The sequence below is a fragment of the Molothrus ater genome, chromosome 4 (assembly GCF_012460135.2).
Source record: "Molothrus ater isolate BHLD 08-10-18 breed brown headed cowbird chromosome 4, BPBGC_Mater_1.1, whole genome shotgun sequence".
Classification (NCBI taxonomy): domain Eukaryota; kingdom Metazoa; phylum Chordata; class Aves; order Passeriformes; family Icteridae; genus Molothrus; species Molothrus ater.
The window spans coordinates 21,043,770-21,061,532 of NC_050481.2; the positions used below are offsets into that span (position 1 = coordinate 21,043,770).

At 40.7% G+C, this 17,763-nt stretch overlaps 1 protein-coding gene across 2 annotated transcripts in view; it reads left to right on the top strand.

Annotated features, from left to right (window-relative positions):
- GRID2 (glutamate ionotropic receptor delta type subunit 2) overlaps positions 1–17,431 on the top strand; it is a 687,526-nt gene extending 670,095 nt beyond the window's left edge. The window contains exons 15-17 of one of the 2 annotated variants that reach the window (XR_008508327.1): positions 10,332–10,572; positions 12,223–13,672; positions 14,680–14,767. Coding sequence is in view for 1 of the 2 variants with exons in the window: in XM_036382204.2 (XP_036238097.1) it covers positions 10,332–10,572; positions 14,680–15,102 (664 nt within the window). In the remaining variant the exon portion in view is untranslated. Of the gene's footprint in view, positions 1–10,331; positions 10,573–12,222; positions 13,673–14,679 lie in introns of both variants that reach the window. The other variant, XM_036382204.2, reaches the window with a different exon arrangement.
- The last annotated feature ends 332 nt before the right edge of the window (positions 17,432–17,763 follow it).

Consider the following 17,763-nt stretch of genomic DNA (forward strand, 5'->3'; position numbering starts at 1 on the left):
AGCCCATTATCTGGTCTGGCTGGCTATGAAATATTTTTGCTCCAAGGCATCTGCTGTAATTGAAGATTTGGTTGGTCAAGCTGTAGAATACTTTTAGGATACAAGTGATGTGTGCTGTCATTGCTATGCAAGCTTATGTTTCCTTTCTCCTATTCTGAGCTGAATAGAATGTAACCTTCGGGTCAGTAATCAATGTGTGCATGATATGGACCTACATTTCAGGGGACAAAAGGTATGAGGTGAAATGCAAAACTTCAGATCTTCCTGCTAGTTAGTTCTTTTCTGCTCTGCTTCCTCCAGCAGCAAAAGTAATGGTAGGTCTTGATTGTTCTGCATTGTTCCAAAGCACTAAAATCCAGAGGCAAAAAAAAAAAAAAAATAACATTACACACATGAACAGGTAGAGCCCTTGCTTATTGAAATGCAGAGGAGACCAGGAGACCTGATTAGGCAAATTTTGTGAGACAAGAATACAGCCAAGCTCCTGAAAAATGGCAACATTACCAGAGAGATGCTTTTATTAAGAGAATAAACACTAAGTCCTCCTGCAGATTGTTATCCAGATTGAATGGCATTTGGTTCTTATCAAGACACTTCTGCAAAACATGGAAATCTCAGGTAGTGTGATCCTTCAAGCAAACACTATGCTGCTTAAAGCCTGATTCCGATCATGCAAAGTAGCCTGCAGCCCCTCTGGACACACACAGCAGTGGAAGGTGGGCAATAAACCATGACTTCTTAACTTTCCTAAACAAGAGCACCTAGCAGGGTTTCTGTGCCAAACTTTTTCACCTCTCCACATTGCTGGCAGCCCTGGGAGAGCACGGGAAAGGATTTCAATCACTAGGCAGTTTTCCCGTTGGCAGAAAACCTACGGACACAGAGGTGGCAGCCTGGCATGCTGATGCCTTCCTGAAAGTAATCACTCAGTCTGGTGAAGAAGAGCAACTTCCTACCTTATCTCCCCATCCATAAGAGCAGCAGGGTTGCAGAAGGCAGCAGCAGCAGCACAGTCCATGGGTTTGTGCTGCACACAAATGGAGCAGAGCACTTCGCTCAGGCAGCTTCTTGCTTGCAAAGTTGTACTACTTTATCTTTCATAATCTTCTTTTAGGAGAGGTTAAAAGCCTTCTTTGGGGGATCTATAAAAGATCTGAATGCTTATGGAGGTAGAGATATTTATAATCTCATATCAGAGATGGAAGTCCTACCTGATGCAGGTTAGAAGGGAGAGTAGGCAGAGCAAGCCCCAAACCAGACAAGATGCCCTAAGCAATATTTCCAGGGTGTCCATCTCAGGCAGATCTGGTTGTAACCTGGGCCAGGCTTGTGTCAAAGGTTTTGCTCAGGTTTAAACATGCTCAGGTTTAACAGCACAAGTAGAATCCCTCAAGCCTCAAGGTGCTTTAGAATATAATAATAATATTAGAATGAGAAGTAGCATTTTTTTAAAGTATAGTCCAATCCACTCTTCAGTGCCTCTGGTAAATTCAGCGGGGACTCTTACAATTTCTAGGCAGAATTGTGTCTTTTCCTTAGGCTTCCCTGGATAGCCTCTATACTGCTGTGTGTATTTGAAGAGTGTTCCTTGGTATAATCTGAGGAAAGGCTTTAAAGAGGGAATGTATTTTGGGGTATCTCTAGAAATGGTTCCTCTATGAAATACTTTTGCTTGGGAGAACAAATCAAAGTAATGAATTAAGTTTTGGAGTAATAATATATCCTACATAATAATCTTAAACATTTTTACTTTCATCATCCAAAGGATTGTCTGGAGAGGCTCCTCAGTACATCTCTAAATGTATAAGGTTGGTTATTGCATGTTCATGTACATAAGTAGTGGTTTCAGACCTCAGTGTTTTTAAAACCCTGTATGGGAATGAATCTGGGAAGCTTTCACTGCTGTAACCAAGTACCAAGAAGATAAAAACATTTGAGGTATTTTTAAATGTCAGATTTCAGACACAAAGAGTATTACTGTGATTTGATCTTCAGACTCTGTATTTATTTGTCTAGCCTCTCCTATTTTATCAACAACTCTGTTCACCTTGGAGATAGCTATAAGCTATTGATTCAGGGTCTCTAAAATCCAAATTATGATATTTAAGTCAAGATATGTAAATCATTCATTTAAATACTATCAAAAGGAAATTTTGACCATTTTGTTTTTAATTTTAAGGGCTTTAAAAAAGCACTGTACAAGCAGTTTAAAACATGAGAGAATCATCAGCCAAATATTTTTGCCATATTTGCTTAGGTAAATAGCAGATAAATGTCAAATATGCAAGGGCCACCTAGATCTCTTACTTTTAAAAAGAGCTGTTCTAGACTGTCACTTCAAGGGACTTAGTGTAGCTGATGTGTCTTGTGTTTCTCAAAGTATAGATGCAGGTAGTTTGGGTAAGAATGAGGCTTTGCACTGCCCGAAGCATGACCCCAAGCAAACATGATCATGCCCAGGTTCTTACAGTGAAATTAAAGATCTTTCCTGCACCTAATAACCCAAATATCACAGTATGCTCAAGGATGCTGCTGACATTTTCAAAGACCACCCAAGGTGTTGCCTTTCTGACTGCATATATGCTCTGGGTCTTCATGGGACTCCCTCTCTTTTCCTTTCCATTTCTCTTGAGTCTCTTCCACTTGCTCTCATTCTGCGTCTTATCAAGTCATTTGACTCCAGTCTTGATATTAGCAAATACCATATTGTCATAGCTGGAATAAGTGCTTGACTTCTAAAGGTAGCCTAAACATATACAATATATAAAAATGAAGTTCACTAGTCGCCACAGTTCTTAAGATCTTAAGATGTTAATAATTTTATTTTTAATGTAATTGCCTCTTAGCTGAAGACAAGGCTTGTGTGTTCATCCAGTGCTAGGTCAGGTTCAGTGAACTAGTTTATTTATCCTTCTCACAGCACATCAGCAGAGGGTCTAAACAGATTAGTTAAAGCTACACCTTATGATCTAATTAAGAAAGAATAATTCCTTAAAAGAAAAGACAAATATTTTAGTATTTAATTTTTATGTTTTCTTTATGCAAACTTTTGGTGTTTGTCTTATTGCTTTGTGTCCAAAAAGTCTGAGAATGCACTTGGAATAGTAATCAAGCCTAATAACTGTTGGCATCTCAGTCTTGGAAAAGAAAACAATAACAAAGTCAAACTAAAGTGTTTGTTTTCATTTTTTTCTTTCTCCTGCTAAGCAGGAGAACAGTTATTCACATGGCTTGTTATCCACAGGGCTTCTCAGGTAGGGGTCAGCTGACAAGTGACACTGGAGGAAATGTTCAGTGAGGTGAGAGCTGAGGGAGAAGACATCTAAGAAGTATGCAGTGGCTGAATGGGCATGTTCCAAGCTTTCCATTGTTGGTTAATCGAGGTTTGATCCAGAAAAATGCCACTTTTGTCACAGCCTATCCAGAAGGGTTGGAGCTCCCAGGTGTGCTCTATGTTGGACTCTGCCATCTGAAAGTTAATGATGAAACTCTGCTGACTTTGGACATTGGGGTTTCCTGACTTTGTGTGAAATTATTGGTTAATTTCAGATATGAGAGGAGCTCCTGAGTTACCTACATACTGCTTGGGACCTGCAACTCAAGTCCTCGAGTGGTATGCATGTAATCATAAATTCTGCTCGTAAAGCCACAATATCACCTCCAGTGTTGTAGGGGAGAGTGTGAAGAAAGTGTAAATTTAGGACTGTCTCTCTGTCCTATGGCAGTCCCATGCATCACAGCTGATCTGTGGATCTGGGAGGCAGCTTTGGAAGCACGAGCAGTTAGAAAGACCCATTTCCCAGGGTGGGCAGGTCAGAGCTGTCCCAGTGGAGGGGCGCACAACAAAGCCTGCTCACTTCTTCTGCAGACTCCACGGGCTGTCCCTCCTCTTGCTTTTGGCTTATGGCAATGAAAGCAAGACGAAAATTAAGTCCAGGCCCAGTACTTCATGGGGCCATGAAGTACTGAAATTTTTATAAAGCTTAGTAACTGTCATTTTTCAAGTAATTTTCTAAAAGAGGGCTGGAATGTGGGTAGTGCACAGGAACCAATGTACCTTGAAAGTACATTTCTTTGTTTTAATAAGGCTGGCGGTGTACCGTGACTCACCATAATGAATTAATTTGGTGTTTACCATAACAGCACTGAGCTTAATGAACTTCTCATATTTATGCAACTGTCTGTAGATGTTCTCTTGTCATTTGGGATTCATAAATAAGTACTAATACTTTTATCGCTGCTTTCTCCTGAGCAGGAAAGTTCTTCACAGTGAAAGGCCATTAAAGCTCACTTCTATTTTTCTGTATAAAAAGTAAGCAGAAGATCTTTAACAACTTGTTTTTTATCTTTATGTAGGTTTCTGAATTGTTAGTATGTACTCAGCAAAGCTGTTCAACTTGAACAAAACTATTGTAAAGCCATCCTTATCAAATTCCACCAGTCATATAATAGATAGAGTTAATATCTCATTTTACTGCAGGTGCCATTTCATTTAAGGTTACCCTTCTGCGTTTGAAAGAGAGTATCCATGTAAGTTCAACAGATTTAAGTAAAAAGTTCTCTAAATTGAACAAAGTGATACTAATTTACGGCATCCAAGTGATGATTGCTACATCTTTGGAGGGTAATGGTTTGTTGCTGAACAAAGCAGAAGGTCTGCTGCTTTCTCTCTTTTAATATTGTTTGATATGCAAATCCTTAATGCTGAACAGCAGCTCTGGTTTACTACTGCTTCTTCTGTCATCTCTGGAAGGCAAGATGCTTATCCTTGTTTCTGCCTTCCTGCTGACAGCAGTGTGGTGCCGAGCACTGCTGAAGGGCACATCAGAAGGCGGCCACCTGCCTGCCCTCCTGGGCCTCCCTGGCTGAAATCTGGGCTGAAATCTGCTTGGAGTCCCTGCCACAAAACAGGCTTTGCAGCTGGACCCACGGGCACTCTTTTACTGGGTTAAGTGGTGGGAATGGGTGCAAAAGGAGCGCTGCTTCGTCTAATCTGGCAGCATTTGGCTGGCATACAACATTTCCTCTCATGGAGCCCATGATTGGCAGCTCATTAAAAAGCTGGCTTAAAAAAAATATCCACAGAGAAAAACAGAAAACAGTCTCTTCAGAACTGAAAATTCTCCCAGATATCAATATCTCTAGTTGAAGGAAGGGCTGGTATATCTGTATATGTAGATATAATGATCTCTTCTTCCAGGTGTTTTGTTCATTTTGCAAGCTCTCCCAACGTCACTTCATCCACTCAGGAGCCAGCACTGGCAGTGCTCCCCTCTTTTTTTCAGGTCAGGACAATGACTTCTGCCCTACACCTTCCCACTCATCCTTTTTATGGCTGACATATGATGCTATGAATCTCACAAATACCATTTATGGCATCAAAGTCAAGCCTTTGAACACCAATGTGTGTCTCCCACCAGGCCTCAAGGATGAGGGCAAAATATGAAACTCACCAGGTCTCAGTGAGACAGTGAGATACCACTGAGAGGGGAGAGGAGATGAAAAGGACTCCAAGAGTCTCCTACTTGCCTCTCTCCATTCTTATTTCCTGCTTCCTTCCCCATGAGGAAGCCAGCCAGGCTAAGCAGCAGCCATCCCTCTCTGGCACCACAGCCCCCAGCCAGCCTTCCAGGTGGCACCAGTGAGAGCTGCTCTGCTGCCAAGAGAGGAGCCTGCTTTGCCAAAACCTAAAGCTTGCTCAGGGAGATGCAACAGGAGCTGGCATCACTCCAGATATTGCAGTGAAAGATTTAGGCAGTTGCTTCACTGAGTAAAAAACCCACAACCACTCCTGGTGGGTCCCTACCTATCTACTTTGATAATTGAAGGATGCTTACAAACCAGCTTTTATATCTTGCTTGAAGAGGAGAACCAAATTTTTTTAGACTTTGTATCAGATTTTTGATAGAAAAGCTCCAGTGAGAAGGTTTTGCCAGAGGAATGATTTTTGCTAACCACTGCAGAGTTACCAGAGTTCTTGTCACTGCATGATCCCATCTGCAAGCACTGAGTGCTCCCAAAGGTGACCCATGTGAGCCCCCCATGGGAGCCAGCACAAGGGCTGGGACCTTGGCTCAGGCTCCTGAGGCAGAGCCCACCAAGGTATTCAACTAAAGCATTTTTTTTTTTTATTTACATTTTTCCCCCTCTTCAACAGTGGGCATTCATTACCTTGGCTCTGCAAATCTGCTCTCTGTAGCAGTCTGATCTGCTGACTAGAGCCAAGCACCTCATCCTTAGCACATCCTCATCCTTATCAGTGCCAGTGGGGAAGTTTCCCTCTGGACAACATGTTCCTGGTGCAGGAAGCTGATATTCAGTCACCTTTGACATCCCAGAACATACATTGGCATTTCCAATATCATTGTAAATGGCCTCTCATATCTCATGCTCACTGCTGATAGCTGAGAATGAAATTAGATCAAAAAAGGTGTTGTCACAGAGGTCTCAATTTCAGAGCATTTGTGACACCTCGCTATCACATTAAGTTGGGTTTTTTTATCTGTGGGTATTTTGGAGGAGTAACTCCATTTCACTGCCAGCAGCAAAGTATGTTACTAAGTGGAATCCACCCCTATTCCCATTGATTCATTAGGATTTGTTCACATCCCTGTTAGATTTGGAAAGCACAGGCAGCTCAGTTTTCTGTGTTTATATCCACAAGACATCACTGGGCACTGTGGATTCAGAGCCAAATCAGTTAAAGTGCACATAGACCCTTTCGTTTGTGCAGCTCAATAAATTTACGTCATTGCCTTGAAAAATGTAACTCTTATCACTTTGCTTGCTAAAGAAAAATATATTTAAGACCTGCACTCTGTCCGTAAGCAAGTTTTAAAGGTCATGTTTTTTGGACAAATCGGATTATTTCAATATATGGGCTTCTTTTGTAAGCTTTTTAAGACTATGGTATTTCAAAACATTAGGAACTCATGCACCCTGCTTATTAATTTCCACTGGCTTATGTCTCACAGTACTACTCTGTACTAATAAACAGGTTCAAAAGAGCCAAAGCCATTGAGGAAAAAGTTCAGTTGTAAAAATCTGGGACTAGGAAGGAGAGGCACTTGCTGGAATTAAAGCATTGGAAGATCATTATCATTCAGAGCATTTAGTTAATGCCTTATTACTTTAGTCATTTATTAAATTTGAAAATCAAATAACGAAGTGATTGTAGTGTCTGCCACCCAATAGGTACGTCTGATTAGCGTATCGGGGAAGCCACCAGGAGCTGCGGCAAATCCACGTATTTTTATGGAAAGAGTGCCATCGTGTGGGAGCCTCCTTGCAGCACGCAGGGATAGCAGAACCCGTGGAGCCTCCCTTCCTCCTTTGTTTTCCCTGGAATTTCCATAAAAGCGCAATTTTCGTTTCTGGCAGTGAGCTACAAAGATAGCAACTTTCATAACTAGGAACGGGTTAGAAGTATTAAATCTCCTTAATATGTTAACTATTCTTTTGATTCCATAAACAGGTGAGCTCTGAAATGGAGTGTTTCTGAAGCCTAAAACAGAACAGAAGCAGGATCTCCCTCTTTCTCTGCATGCCATTAACATAGTTAGTGCTCTTATCATTTCTCTCAATATATATTGTATCCCTCAACATCTGTTTGCAGCTGCAGTTTAACGTGGCTTGTTATAAGCTTTCCACTTCTTGAGCTCTCCCTTATAATAATACCAATACTATCCCCAATTTCTACTTCCATGTTTTATGTTTTCCTTTAAAGAATTGAACTTATATGTTACATCCATAAAGAAAATTGCCAATAATTACCAGGGGTACAATTAGGGATAAATCTCCGTTAAGGAACAAGCCAAAGCTCAGTGTCTTTATGCAAATGCCTTTTGTTAAAAAGATGTCTTGTGTAATCAGGAATTATACTGACAAGTGAAGAATCATTTAATTAATGAGAATAGAGCAATCATTTGGATGGTTCATTCTATTCCTGACTGAATAAAAGAGAGAAAATCACCCTGCTCAGGGATTAGAGCCACTGTTGGAAGAAATAAACCCCATGGATGTTGTTCTGTTACTGCCTTGGGAAGATAGTACAGTAATTCCTAAATATAAAACTACATATGTTTGGATTAGGCATTGAAAATTAATTTTCTGTTACTCCACAAGAACTTATACAAAAGGGTTCTGTTTATGCTGGCTGTCTGTTCCTGCTGACCTCTCAGAATGGAATATTTGGGCCAAAATATTCGCCTAGATCCTAGCACAGGATTCCAGGGCAGTGAGAACCAGAATTATGGTGAGTTTTTTCCATAAGGACTGTATGGCATGATCCAGGGTGGGGTATGGACCCTGTTTGCAGTTGCAGAGCAGTAATCTGGTCTCCACTTCAGCCCCTTGTTTGGAGTAGGTCAATTTGCCCTGGGTCTTTCCCTCTGGGTCTTTGAATTTCACCGGGGTGGTGATGCCATAAATTCTCTGTTCCATTGTTTGACCTCTCTGATTCTCCTCTTATCTGGTTGGAATTTCTTATCTTCCAGTTTATCCTAGTTGCATCTCCTCCTGTCACTGGGTCTCTACACACTCCCAAGAGGCAGCTGCAGGCAGCAATGGCAGCAGTCCTGCCTGCGATGCCATCCCTCCAAAGCTCATCTCAACATGGGTGACTCATAACAGCTATTCAGTCTCTTGCAACAAACCAGATTATCTTCCCATCCTTGAGATACTCCTGCTCCATCAGAAAGCTTCAGAATGAGGCTTCCCTAAGATGTATCTGGGTTTGGGAGAAGTCAAAATGTAGTCCAGGCAACTCTGACCTTGAATACCTTTCTCCAGGGTGGGACCTTGAGCAATGTACTGTCAGCAGGCATTGCACAGAATTTGTCCCACTTCTTACAAACTCAAAGCTACATGAACAAGGTGGTTCTGACATCCCTAAGGACTCATGTGCCACCTGTGATCTGTCCTTTTAGGGCACTGTTCCCTCTGGGACAGCACAGGGGTGACCAAGCTGCTCCCCTCTGAACAGGTCATGATCCCAGCCACCAGATATAGTACTAGGTGGGAAGTGGGAGCTCCCTCCAGACCTGTGCTGGGATTTCAGCCACTGGTGGCTGTGTCAAGCTCCTCGTTCCTGGCAAGACCACAGCACAAGTATGTGGCCATTTGGATGTGCCATAGCAAATCAAGTGGCCTCAAGGGCACAACTACCAGTTGAAGCAGCATCAGAGTCACCTCTGCACAGAGCAGCTGCCCTGTGGGCCCCAGGTACATTCAAGATCTCTTTAGAGGCTGATGCAGATCACTGCACTGAGCTGTTGTGGTAGCCCTGAGACAGTGGGAGAGCTTTCCTTCCTCCTGCACTACAGTCTCTCTGGTAGCAACATCCCAGACCTCTGCTGGTTTGTGTGCACTTGGTCTTTTTTGCATGCTGTGTCAAATGATTGCAGTAGTAATTGTTTGCCTTCCAACACTGAAATGAAAAACAAATTCATTACATGAAGGAAAAATTTTCTATTGTTTTATTCTTTTTAGGTGTAATCATTGAATTGTTTATCTTGGATAACCAGGGCATCCAGCTGTTACTCTAGTCATTTCCAGATGCTTTAAAAAAAACAAAAAACTAAAAATCTCCTCAGAAATAAATGGAGTAAATATGAAAATATTCTTCCAAACAAAATTCTCATTTCTCAAACATTTCATCCCACAAGAAGTCTAGTTAAATATGTTGTCCTTGCAAGCTGCCCAGGAAATATTTGGTGGGAGGCTGGGTGTGTAGGTCCAAGGACAAGTGAATTCCACAGCAAGGAACCTTCCTGTGGAACCACTTATCATCAGGTTGCATTCTGACATCAAGCAAGACTGCTTTAGGTCATCACTGGCTGCAATAAGATGGCTTTGCTCTCTCTCCAAAGCAGCAAATGTAGGTAACCCGATAAAGATCAGTTTGCAACAATGTCGTGTGTAATGTGGTAAATCTGAAATGTATATTCCTTCTGATTTTTTTTTAATTGAAATGTCTCTCATCCAATGATTAGGATGCAAAATATTGTCAGATATCTAATGGACTATGAAAGTCAGTTGCCCTAGACTAGTAAAATACATGAAGTAAAGCATTTTCATTGAGTTTGTTAAAAGAAGGAGAGAGAGATTTGAGTATGCTTTGCTGTATCTGGAGTGGCACATAGATACCCATATGCTCAGCCTAACAGGAAAGCCCACACGCAAGCTTTCTTTTTCTGGCTAAATCAGTCTGTGCAGGTTCATCTGCTGCTTGGCTTTCCAAGACACGTGGGGAGGTTGCAGGCAGTCTGATTTACACACTCTCAGGTGCTGCTGCCCCACTGTAACCCCTGCCTCTGTGCTTTCTCCCCAAGGATTTTGGAGCTGCAGCAGAATGGCGACATGGATGTGCTGAAGCATAAGTGGTGGCCGAAGAACGGTCAGTGTGATCTTTACTCATCTGTGGATACCAAACAGAAAGGAGGTGCCCTGGACATAAAAAGTTTTGCAGGTGTTTTCTGCATCCTCGCTGCAGGGATTGTCCTATCCTGTTTCATTGCAATGTTGGAAACGTGGTGGAATAAAAGGAAAGGCTCCCGGGTTCCATCAAAAGAGGTATTAGACCCTCCATTTCTCCTGGGGAATTTTCATGCACCCTAAAGATTGTTGCCTTGACTTTATAGCACTAGAGAGGGTGGGGAATCAAATTCAGAGATACTTCATTAGCTTCCTGATTTTTTAACATAAATGATGTTCCTCAAAATCTTTCCGGCTATTCTTTCTAGAAAAGCTTGAATAAAAATAAATGTATATTGATGATGTATAAAAATGCAACTATTCTGAGTAAAACACAATTGTTACTTGTGGAATAGTACATTATTAATACATCAATATTCAGTTCATTGTTCCCATTGGTGACAGCTAATTCTCACTAGGTGTCTTGGCTTCTTCTTGAAAAATATGTCCCCTAAGCTCAGTGGCTGAGTCATTCAAAATACATTTGCAAAATTTGCCCCTTAAATCAGCTGTTAGCTTCTTGAATAAGCTTGTGCCCATTTTCAGAAACATTAAGCTCTTGAGACTTCCATGAACTTCAGTTCTTTTGATTTCATCTGAAGTCCAGGGAAGCAAGACTACATTACATTTTTCAGGTTCAGGCCAGACATTTTTTTGAAACCTGGTACAGGCTTGCTTCAGAAAAACTTGTACAGATGCCACAGAGAAATATGTTATTTTACACCTGAGATGAGTTTGCTTCTACACCTGCATGTGTAATGCTTTCCTTCCTGTGGTAATCTACCTGTCCCTCTACCAGCCATCTGAGCCTTGTGCAACTTTGCACCAAATTACTTTTATTCATAATTAACTTTTTGCCTCTACAAAATGCTAAAAAGAAAATTAGGGACAAAATGATTTATTAAAATATCCTTGGAAGCAACACCCAAACTTAAACCTAAATAAGAGCATAAATGTAGCACTATCAAAACCAGCTTTTTTGTCTGTGTAGCTCAGGCACATCTGTGTCACTTGTGGGGTATTGATGTTAATTTGTGTGCAGTGGTCTTGCCTTCTCTGCAGTTTCTCCATTGTGTTTATTCCTGCTAATCTAATGCTGTCTAATCAGGCAGGATTAATTACACCACCTAATTAGACAACATTGGCACTGATGTTAAAATACATTTAATCTTTTCTTGCCTGTTTTAATTCCCAAGCTTTTTTTTTCTTTTTTCTTTGTTTCTTTTTCTTTTCTTTTTTGTTCAAGATCTGGACCGGACCATTATTAAAAGGAAAAAAAAAAAGGAATCTCTAGAATTTAAATTGGGTTTCTCAGGAATGGAAACCATGTAGTTTCACCTGGTAAATTATTTTAAAACACTAAAATTTACTTGATTGTTGTTTACCCAAATATTCAGAACTTAACACTTTATATTTATCTGGTGCAAAACATGAAAATCAATAACAAAGGAAAAGAAAAACATGCCAACACAGATATTTTACACAAGCATAAAATTTTCTATTTCAATTTTCAAATGCTGAGAAATTCAAGTGTGTACTTTCCACAAATGGTATAATTTGGCCTCCTTGATCTTTATTATATGGTCATTAGCTTAGCATTTAAACACTCATCTCAACATTAAATTGAAAAGCTTGGCTCAAAACTGAGTTTAACATGGACATATGTGCTGAATGTCCCCATTATCCTGGATGTGGGGGTCATTCAGCAAAGAAATACATTTTAACTAACTTTCTTAAAATTCATTTTAGCTTCCATGAAATCCATTGGCTCTTCCAGGCCACTAGTCCAGAATCGGGGGTCAGATTGGGCCAGTTTGTGGTCAGCAAGCCAACCCTTTTTCCTGGTGGCTGCCATCTTGTGCTCCAGAATGCAAGCATTTATACTGAAAAAAAATTGTCTAATGGTTGCGAAGATAACATTTCGGTCGCGTGCCAGAAGTAACCCATTCACTGATGTCTGCCTGAGTCTGCAGACAGCCTTAAACAGTAGCTCTGAGAGAAGTATGAACCGCCCCAGTAATCTCAATGGGATGTTGACTCTGAAGCCTGATGATAATTTAAATGTGAAAACTGCTGAATATTTCACTACTGATCACACAAGAGAGAAGAGGAAAGATCATATTATGGAGATATGCACAATCTTACTGTGAGTGGGTCTCATTTTGGTGTATCGATTGGGTGGAGATTGGGTTGTGGGCTAAGCATGGGAGATTATCACCGCTTATATCTTTTCACTGGTCTGACCCTAGCCCCAAATGCATCTCTGTAAAAGAAAAAGGACTACTTTGAGTTACTCTTAGAGGCTCAGAAACAATGAAATTCCAATCTTTTCCCAATTGGCACTTTAAATTACAAAGTATTTGTATGTTTGGTTTTTTTTTTCAAAATTAAAAACAAACAAACAAAAAATAAACCAGAAAAAAAAAAAGGAAAATATTTAGGACTGTCCCTCAGAGACATAGTCATGACTTGCACACGCTAATCGAGCCTCTGTATATTTATTTAGCTTCTGATGTGGCCCCAGTTCTCCTGCATCCATATGCAGCTCCAAATTTTTTGAGGAGATAGCGTTTGGTGAATGCGTTTGGATTTGATGTCACCTGTGTGGTTGTTATGTGCATCCATGTCTATGTCCACCTGTGAATAAACAATAGACAGAAAGCTAAGTCCGAGGAATGAGCACTGCATTTTTTCCTTCCTGTGATGAGCTCAAACCAACGCCCTTGTGGTCAGTGATCATCCAGTCCCTGGGAGATCCCTGATGCCCTATTCCCTTCCCCTTTTCCCCGGTTTGTCTCCCTGTCCCTGCCCTCCGAGGGTGCAGTCCTGGAGGGGAGCTGGCCTCTCAGTCTCCTTCCAGTCGGGCTCTGTGTTCAGCGTGGTGCCAGCGCAAATGTTCAGTGATCCATTCTGCTAAGTAGATGAACTCCTGCAGTTTGTTCTAGGTGTGGACTGAGTGCTTGACTTCATTCCTAGAGAAAGGAGGGATCTCAAGCCTATTCGGTATACTAGGAGTCTTGCCATTGATTCAGGGAGCTCTGGATCAAGCCAGTCAATGAATTTCAGTAATCAAGGCTGGAAGTCATCAGTGCACATCTATCGGCTGCCTAATTATCCTCTGTGAGGTCCTAGAGTGGGAGATATTTCTAGTGGCCTGGAAGAGCCAGTAAATTTCACAGAGATTAAGGTAAATTTTAAGGTTAGTTGAAATTGATTTTTGTTCTGAATGAGCTGCACTACTTAGACTGAGGGAATATCCCTGTCCGTGTGTACTTAATGCTGCTTTGAATTAAGCTTTGCAGTTCAGCAGAAATATGTATGTACAACACAGGTGATTTATTGGGTCACCTAGGGCTTTCTCCTCTTTTTTAACTTCTATGCATTTAAATTCTCAATTATAACAAACAAACCTGTTTTAATGAGTCTCTCTCTGGGAAGAGAGATTTAAGAAGAAAAAGGGACAGAGGTAAGAGAAGCAATGATATATTATAATAAATACATCAGGCTGCCTTCTCTTCTCACCCACAAAAGTATAATTCCATCAGAATAGATGGAATTTCTTCTTTGTAGGTGAGGAGATAATTAATCCCTCTGTTGGCATTGTAATTTAAAATTGCCTGGTGTACTCCTTTCTGTTCGATGTCAATGAGTCACCAGTGCTTGGGTTTTTTTCTCTGTATGTTCAGCTTTTCTGTACCACAATTTACATTACAAAGGCAAAAAGGAACCTGAGAAGTTTCTAGCCCTTCCTTTAACCCTGAGAGGATGACAAAAATGGCAACCTGATCCCTCAGAGCCTCCCATGTTGACATCCAAATTTAGTTCTCATTGCGGAGTTGAAGAACTGGCATCATTCCAGGCATTTGAGATTATGCAGTTTACTTTTATTCAGCTGTTGCTAGTCTAACCCACCTAGCTCCGAGCTTGCCTTTTCCTGAAAATCCACCAGTGGTGCTTTGAGTTTTGTTGTTTGGATCCAGGGTTTGAAGGTAGCTGTGGTGTAAGGGTCTGCCTCAGTTTGGCTTTGCCCATCTGGCTTTAGGCAGTGGGGGAGCTCGCTGGTGACACTCAGGACACCGTCAGCCAAGAGCCAGCTCTAGTCAGTTGTGCCTTGCGCTCCCCGAGCAGTGCTGATCACCCTGTGAAACTTCAGCCCAGCACAAATGGCGATGGTGAGTGGTGCCTCTTGTTTTTCTCATTCCCTAGGATGACAAGGAGATCGACCTGGAGCACCTCCACAGGCGCGTGAACAGCCTCTGCACAGACGACGACAGTCCCCATAAACAGTTCTCCACCTCATCGATTGACTTGACCCCGCTGGACATTGACACTTTACCCACACGTCAGGCACTGGAGCAAATCAGTGACTTCAGGAACACTCATATCACCACAACCACCTTCATACCAGAGCAGATCCAGACTCTGAGCCGCACGCTGTCTGCTAAAGCCGCCTCGGGATTCTCCTTCGGCAGCGTGCCCGAGCACCGAACTGGCCCTTTCAGGCACAGGGCACCCAACGGGGGCTTTTTCAGAAGCCCCATCAAAACAATGTCATCTATCCCTTACCAACCAACTCCCACCCTGGGCCTGAATATCGGTAGCGACCCAGACCGAGGCACCTCCATCTGAGCATCAGAACGAGTTTCTTCACTGTTTCTTATTTAGGACTCCCTTTGCAAGGAGCAGCTGTAATATTGTGGGACTAACATGGATGTAACCTTTCTTCTTTTCCTTATTTTTGGGTTTTGAGGGCTGTGGTTTGGGTTGGTTTTTTGGTTTTTCTTTTGTTTTGTTTTGTTTGAGGGTTATTTTCTCTTCAGAGGTTGTTCTGGGTTTTGTTTTTTTTGTTTTTTTTTTCCTTTATTTTATTTAAGAATCAGAATTATTAGTAGCAACTCTTCCTCCTCCTCTTCTCTGCTTTCACAGTCTGGTTTCTTCTGCCTCCCCTTATTCTCTGTACTACTTGAATCACTTATTCTTCGGTTTATCACCATGTTAGGTTTTGGTTACTTCAGGCTTTTCATATACTTTAAATATAGGAAGCAACCAGCGATTCATGCATAGGAATACCCTGAGGATTACTTTACAGAAGGGCATTCGCTCCTCCTCCCCCACTGCCTTTTCTTACTATAATTGCAATAACTGAAGTATTTTTCATGTACTCTGCTGCATCCAGTCAGCGCTCCACTGCTGTGCGTCCTTTTAACTGTGGACCAAAGGCAAACCCTGCAGTTTGAAAAATGGAAAATTAAAAAAAAAAGGTAAAAAGACAAAAAAAAAACAGGAAAAAAAAAAAGAAAGGAAAACAAATGAAGTTTAAAGATCATTTAGGCCCCATAATATAAGAATGCAATTTTGTAGGATTACAAAAAGCCATTACTATGCCAGTAAAGACTACAGTTAAATCTACTTTTGCACTGCAACAGTGCATATGACCTTTATGTGATTGTACAGTGTTAAAAGTTTTTCTTATGTACAGTAAACTGTATCATATGGCAGAAGCCTCTGTTGTGTTAAATAAATTAATATCTCATACACATACATATATATATACACACATATATACACACATGTATGTGTATATATATATATACACATGTATATATAGCTATAAAATGGCAGCCGTTGCTATTGCAATTCATTTAATAAAGCTTTAGTAAAAATGTGTTGTATACAGAGAGATGTACAGTGCAGGGTGTCTTTTCATTTAGAAAAGACAGGTTGCTTTAACATTATTCTGACTTGCGTCGTTTGCCAACAGAGCATATTTTATACTTTTCTATTAGAGCATCCAGGGCAATTTAACATTTGTACCTAGATGTAACTCCTTTGGTTAGGTTTTGCATTGGCTTTTGAGCATTCTATAAGGCTAATCTTGATAATTTTCCTTTTAATTAACTAAACAAATGGAACTCTCTCTTAGGTATACCATGTTCATGAACAACTGATATAGCTCTAGAGCAGTTAAACATGGATCAAAGGTCAATAAATCCTTTTCCAAGTCAGCACAGTTAATCAATACAATAATGGCATGAGTGGAGGAAAAAAAAAGCCCTCAAGATACACAGATGTGGCCTTAATTATAATCACGTATTGTTCTAAGGGGAAAAAATATGAACAGGCACCCAGTTTAACCCTTTCTATGTTAAGTTAGATTTAGAGGAGCTATGTATTTTTTACATTAGTGCCAACTGTATAAAGCAAGAAAAAGAACAGCAGTGAGAGCAAAACCGGCGCCCACTTTGGCACCAGCTTTTTCAAGTAACACTGTTACCTGTTAGAAATGTAGGAAGAGCTTTCAATTTGTAATCCTTAAACTAAAAATGCGGTTAAGTAGAAAGCAAGCAGTTTATCCTGTGAGTTTTTTGGTTTGGTTTTCTTTTTAATGCAACCATACACTTATTTTAATCTAACTCATTCTTTGGCTAAGATTAATAGGAATCAGCCTATGTGATTTGCTTTAGGATAAATTAAAAGTTATATTCTTCAGATCTATTCTATTTTGATGCTAATTCTGTTCTGGGGGAGCATCTTGTACTGTCACTGTTTTTTGTACTAAATCTTCAAATATTGTCTACTGTGTAAGGCAGAACGAATTCTTATCGTGCAAAAGGCCATTTTGTTTCCAGGGTAGCAAGTGTCTAAAAGCATGCACAACTTGCTTCCCCCTTGTAACATTCATGAACTCATCCACACTTCAGAGTAAAAGAAAAAAGAGAAAAGAAAAAAAAAAGAAAATTTCTTTCCAACAAGCTACGTAGGGACATACCAGATGTTGCAGTGATTTTAGCTATTAAAAAACCTGTTAACCATGTACGATATTTAAAATAGGCCTATTTTGATGTGTTGCCTATTATACAGATACACAAAACACTTTTTGGAGGCCTCAGTTACAAGTGGCAGAGCTTTCTGTGTATAATTTGTCTAAATAATTTGTCTAATAAAATTGTTTTCTAAACTTGCGTTTCCTCCTGTGCAATTGCTGAGTGCTGTGGGATTTTCAGCCTGTGGCAAGGCAATGTACTCGTGGATTTGCTGCACTGCTACTGAAGGGTTTTAGCCCATGGAGATGGGATGAGCTCCTCAGCTGCTGTGAGTCAGCTCAGTGAAGAACATCTATGGAAAACACCAAGGTTGACCATGTTTATCAATGTCAGGCTTAGAGTTCAGAGAGCATTTATGAACAGCATTTTGGAGAATAAGTTTAGAGCTCCTTAGCACTGACATGTACAGGACATCATTTTTAGAAATACTGCATCCCACTTTCATCTGTTTTAGTATAATGTAGGA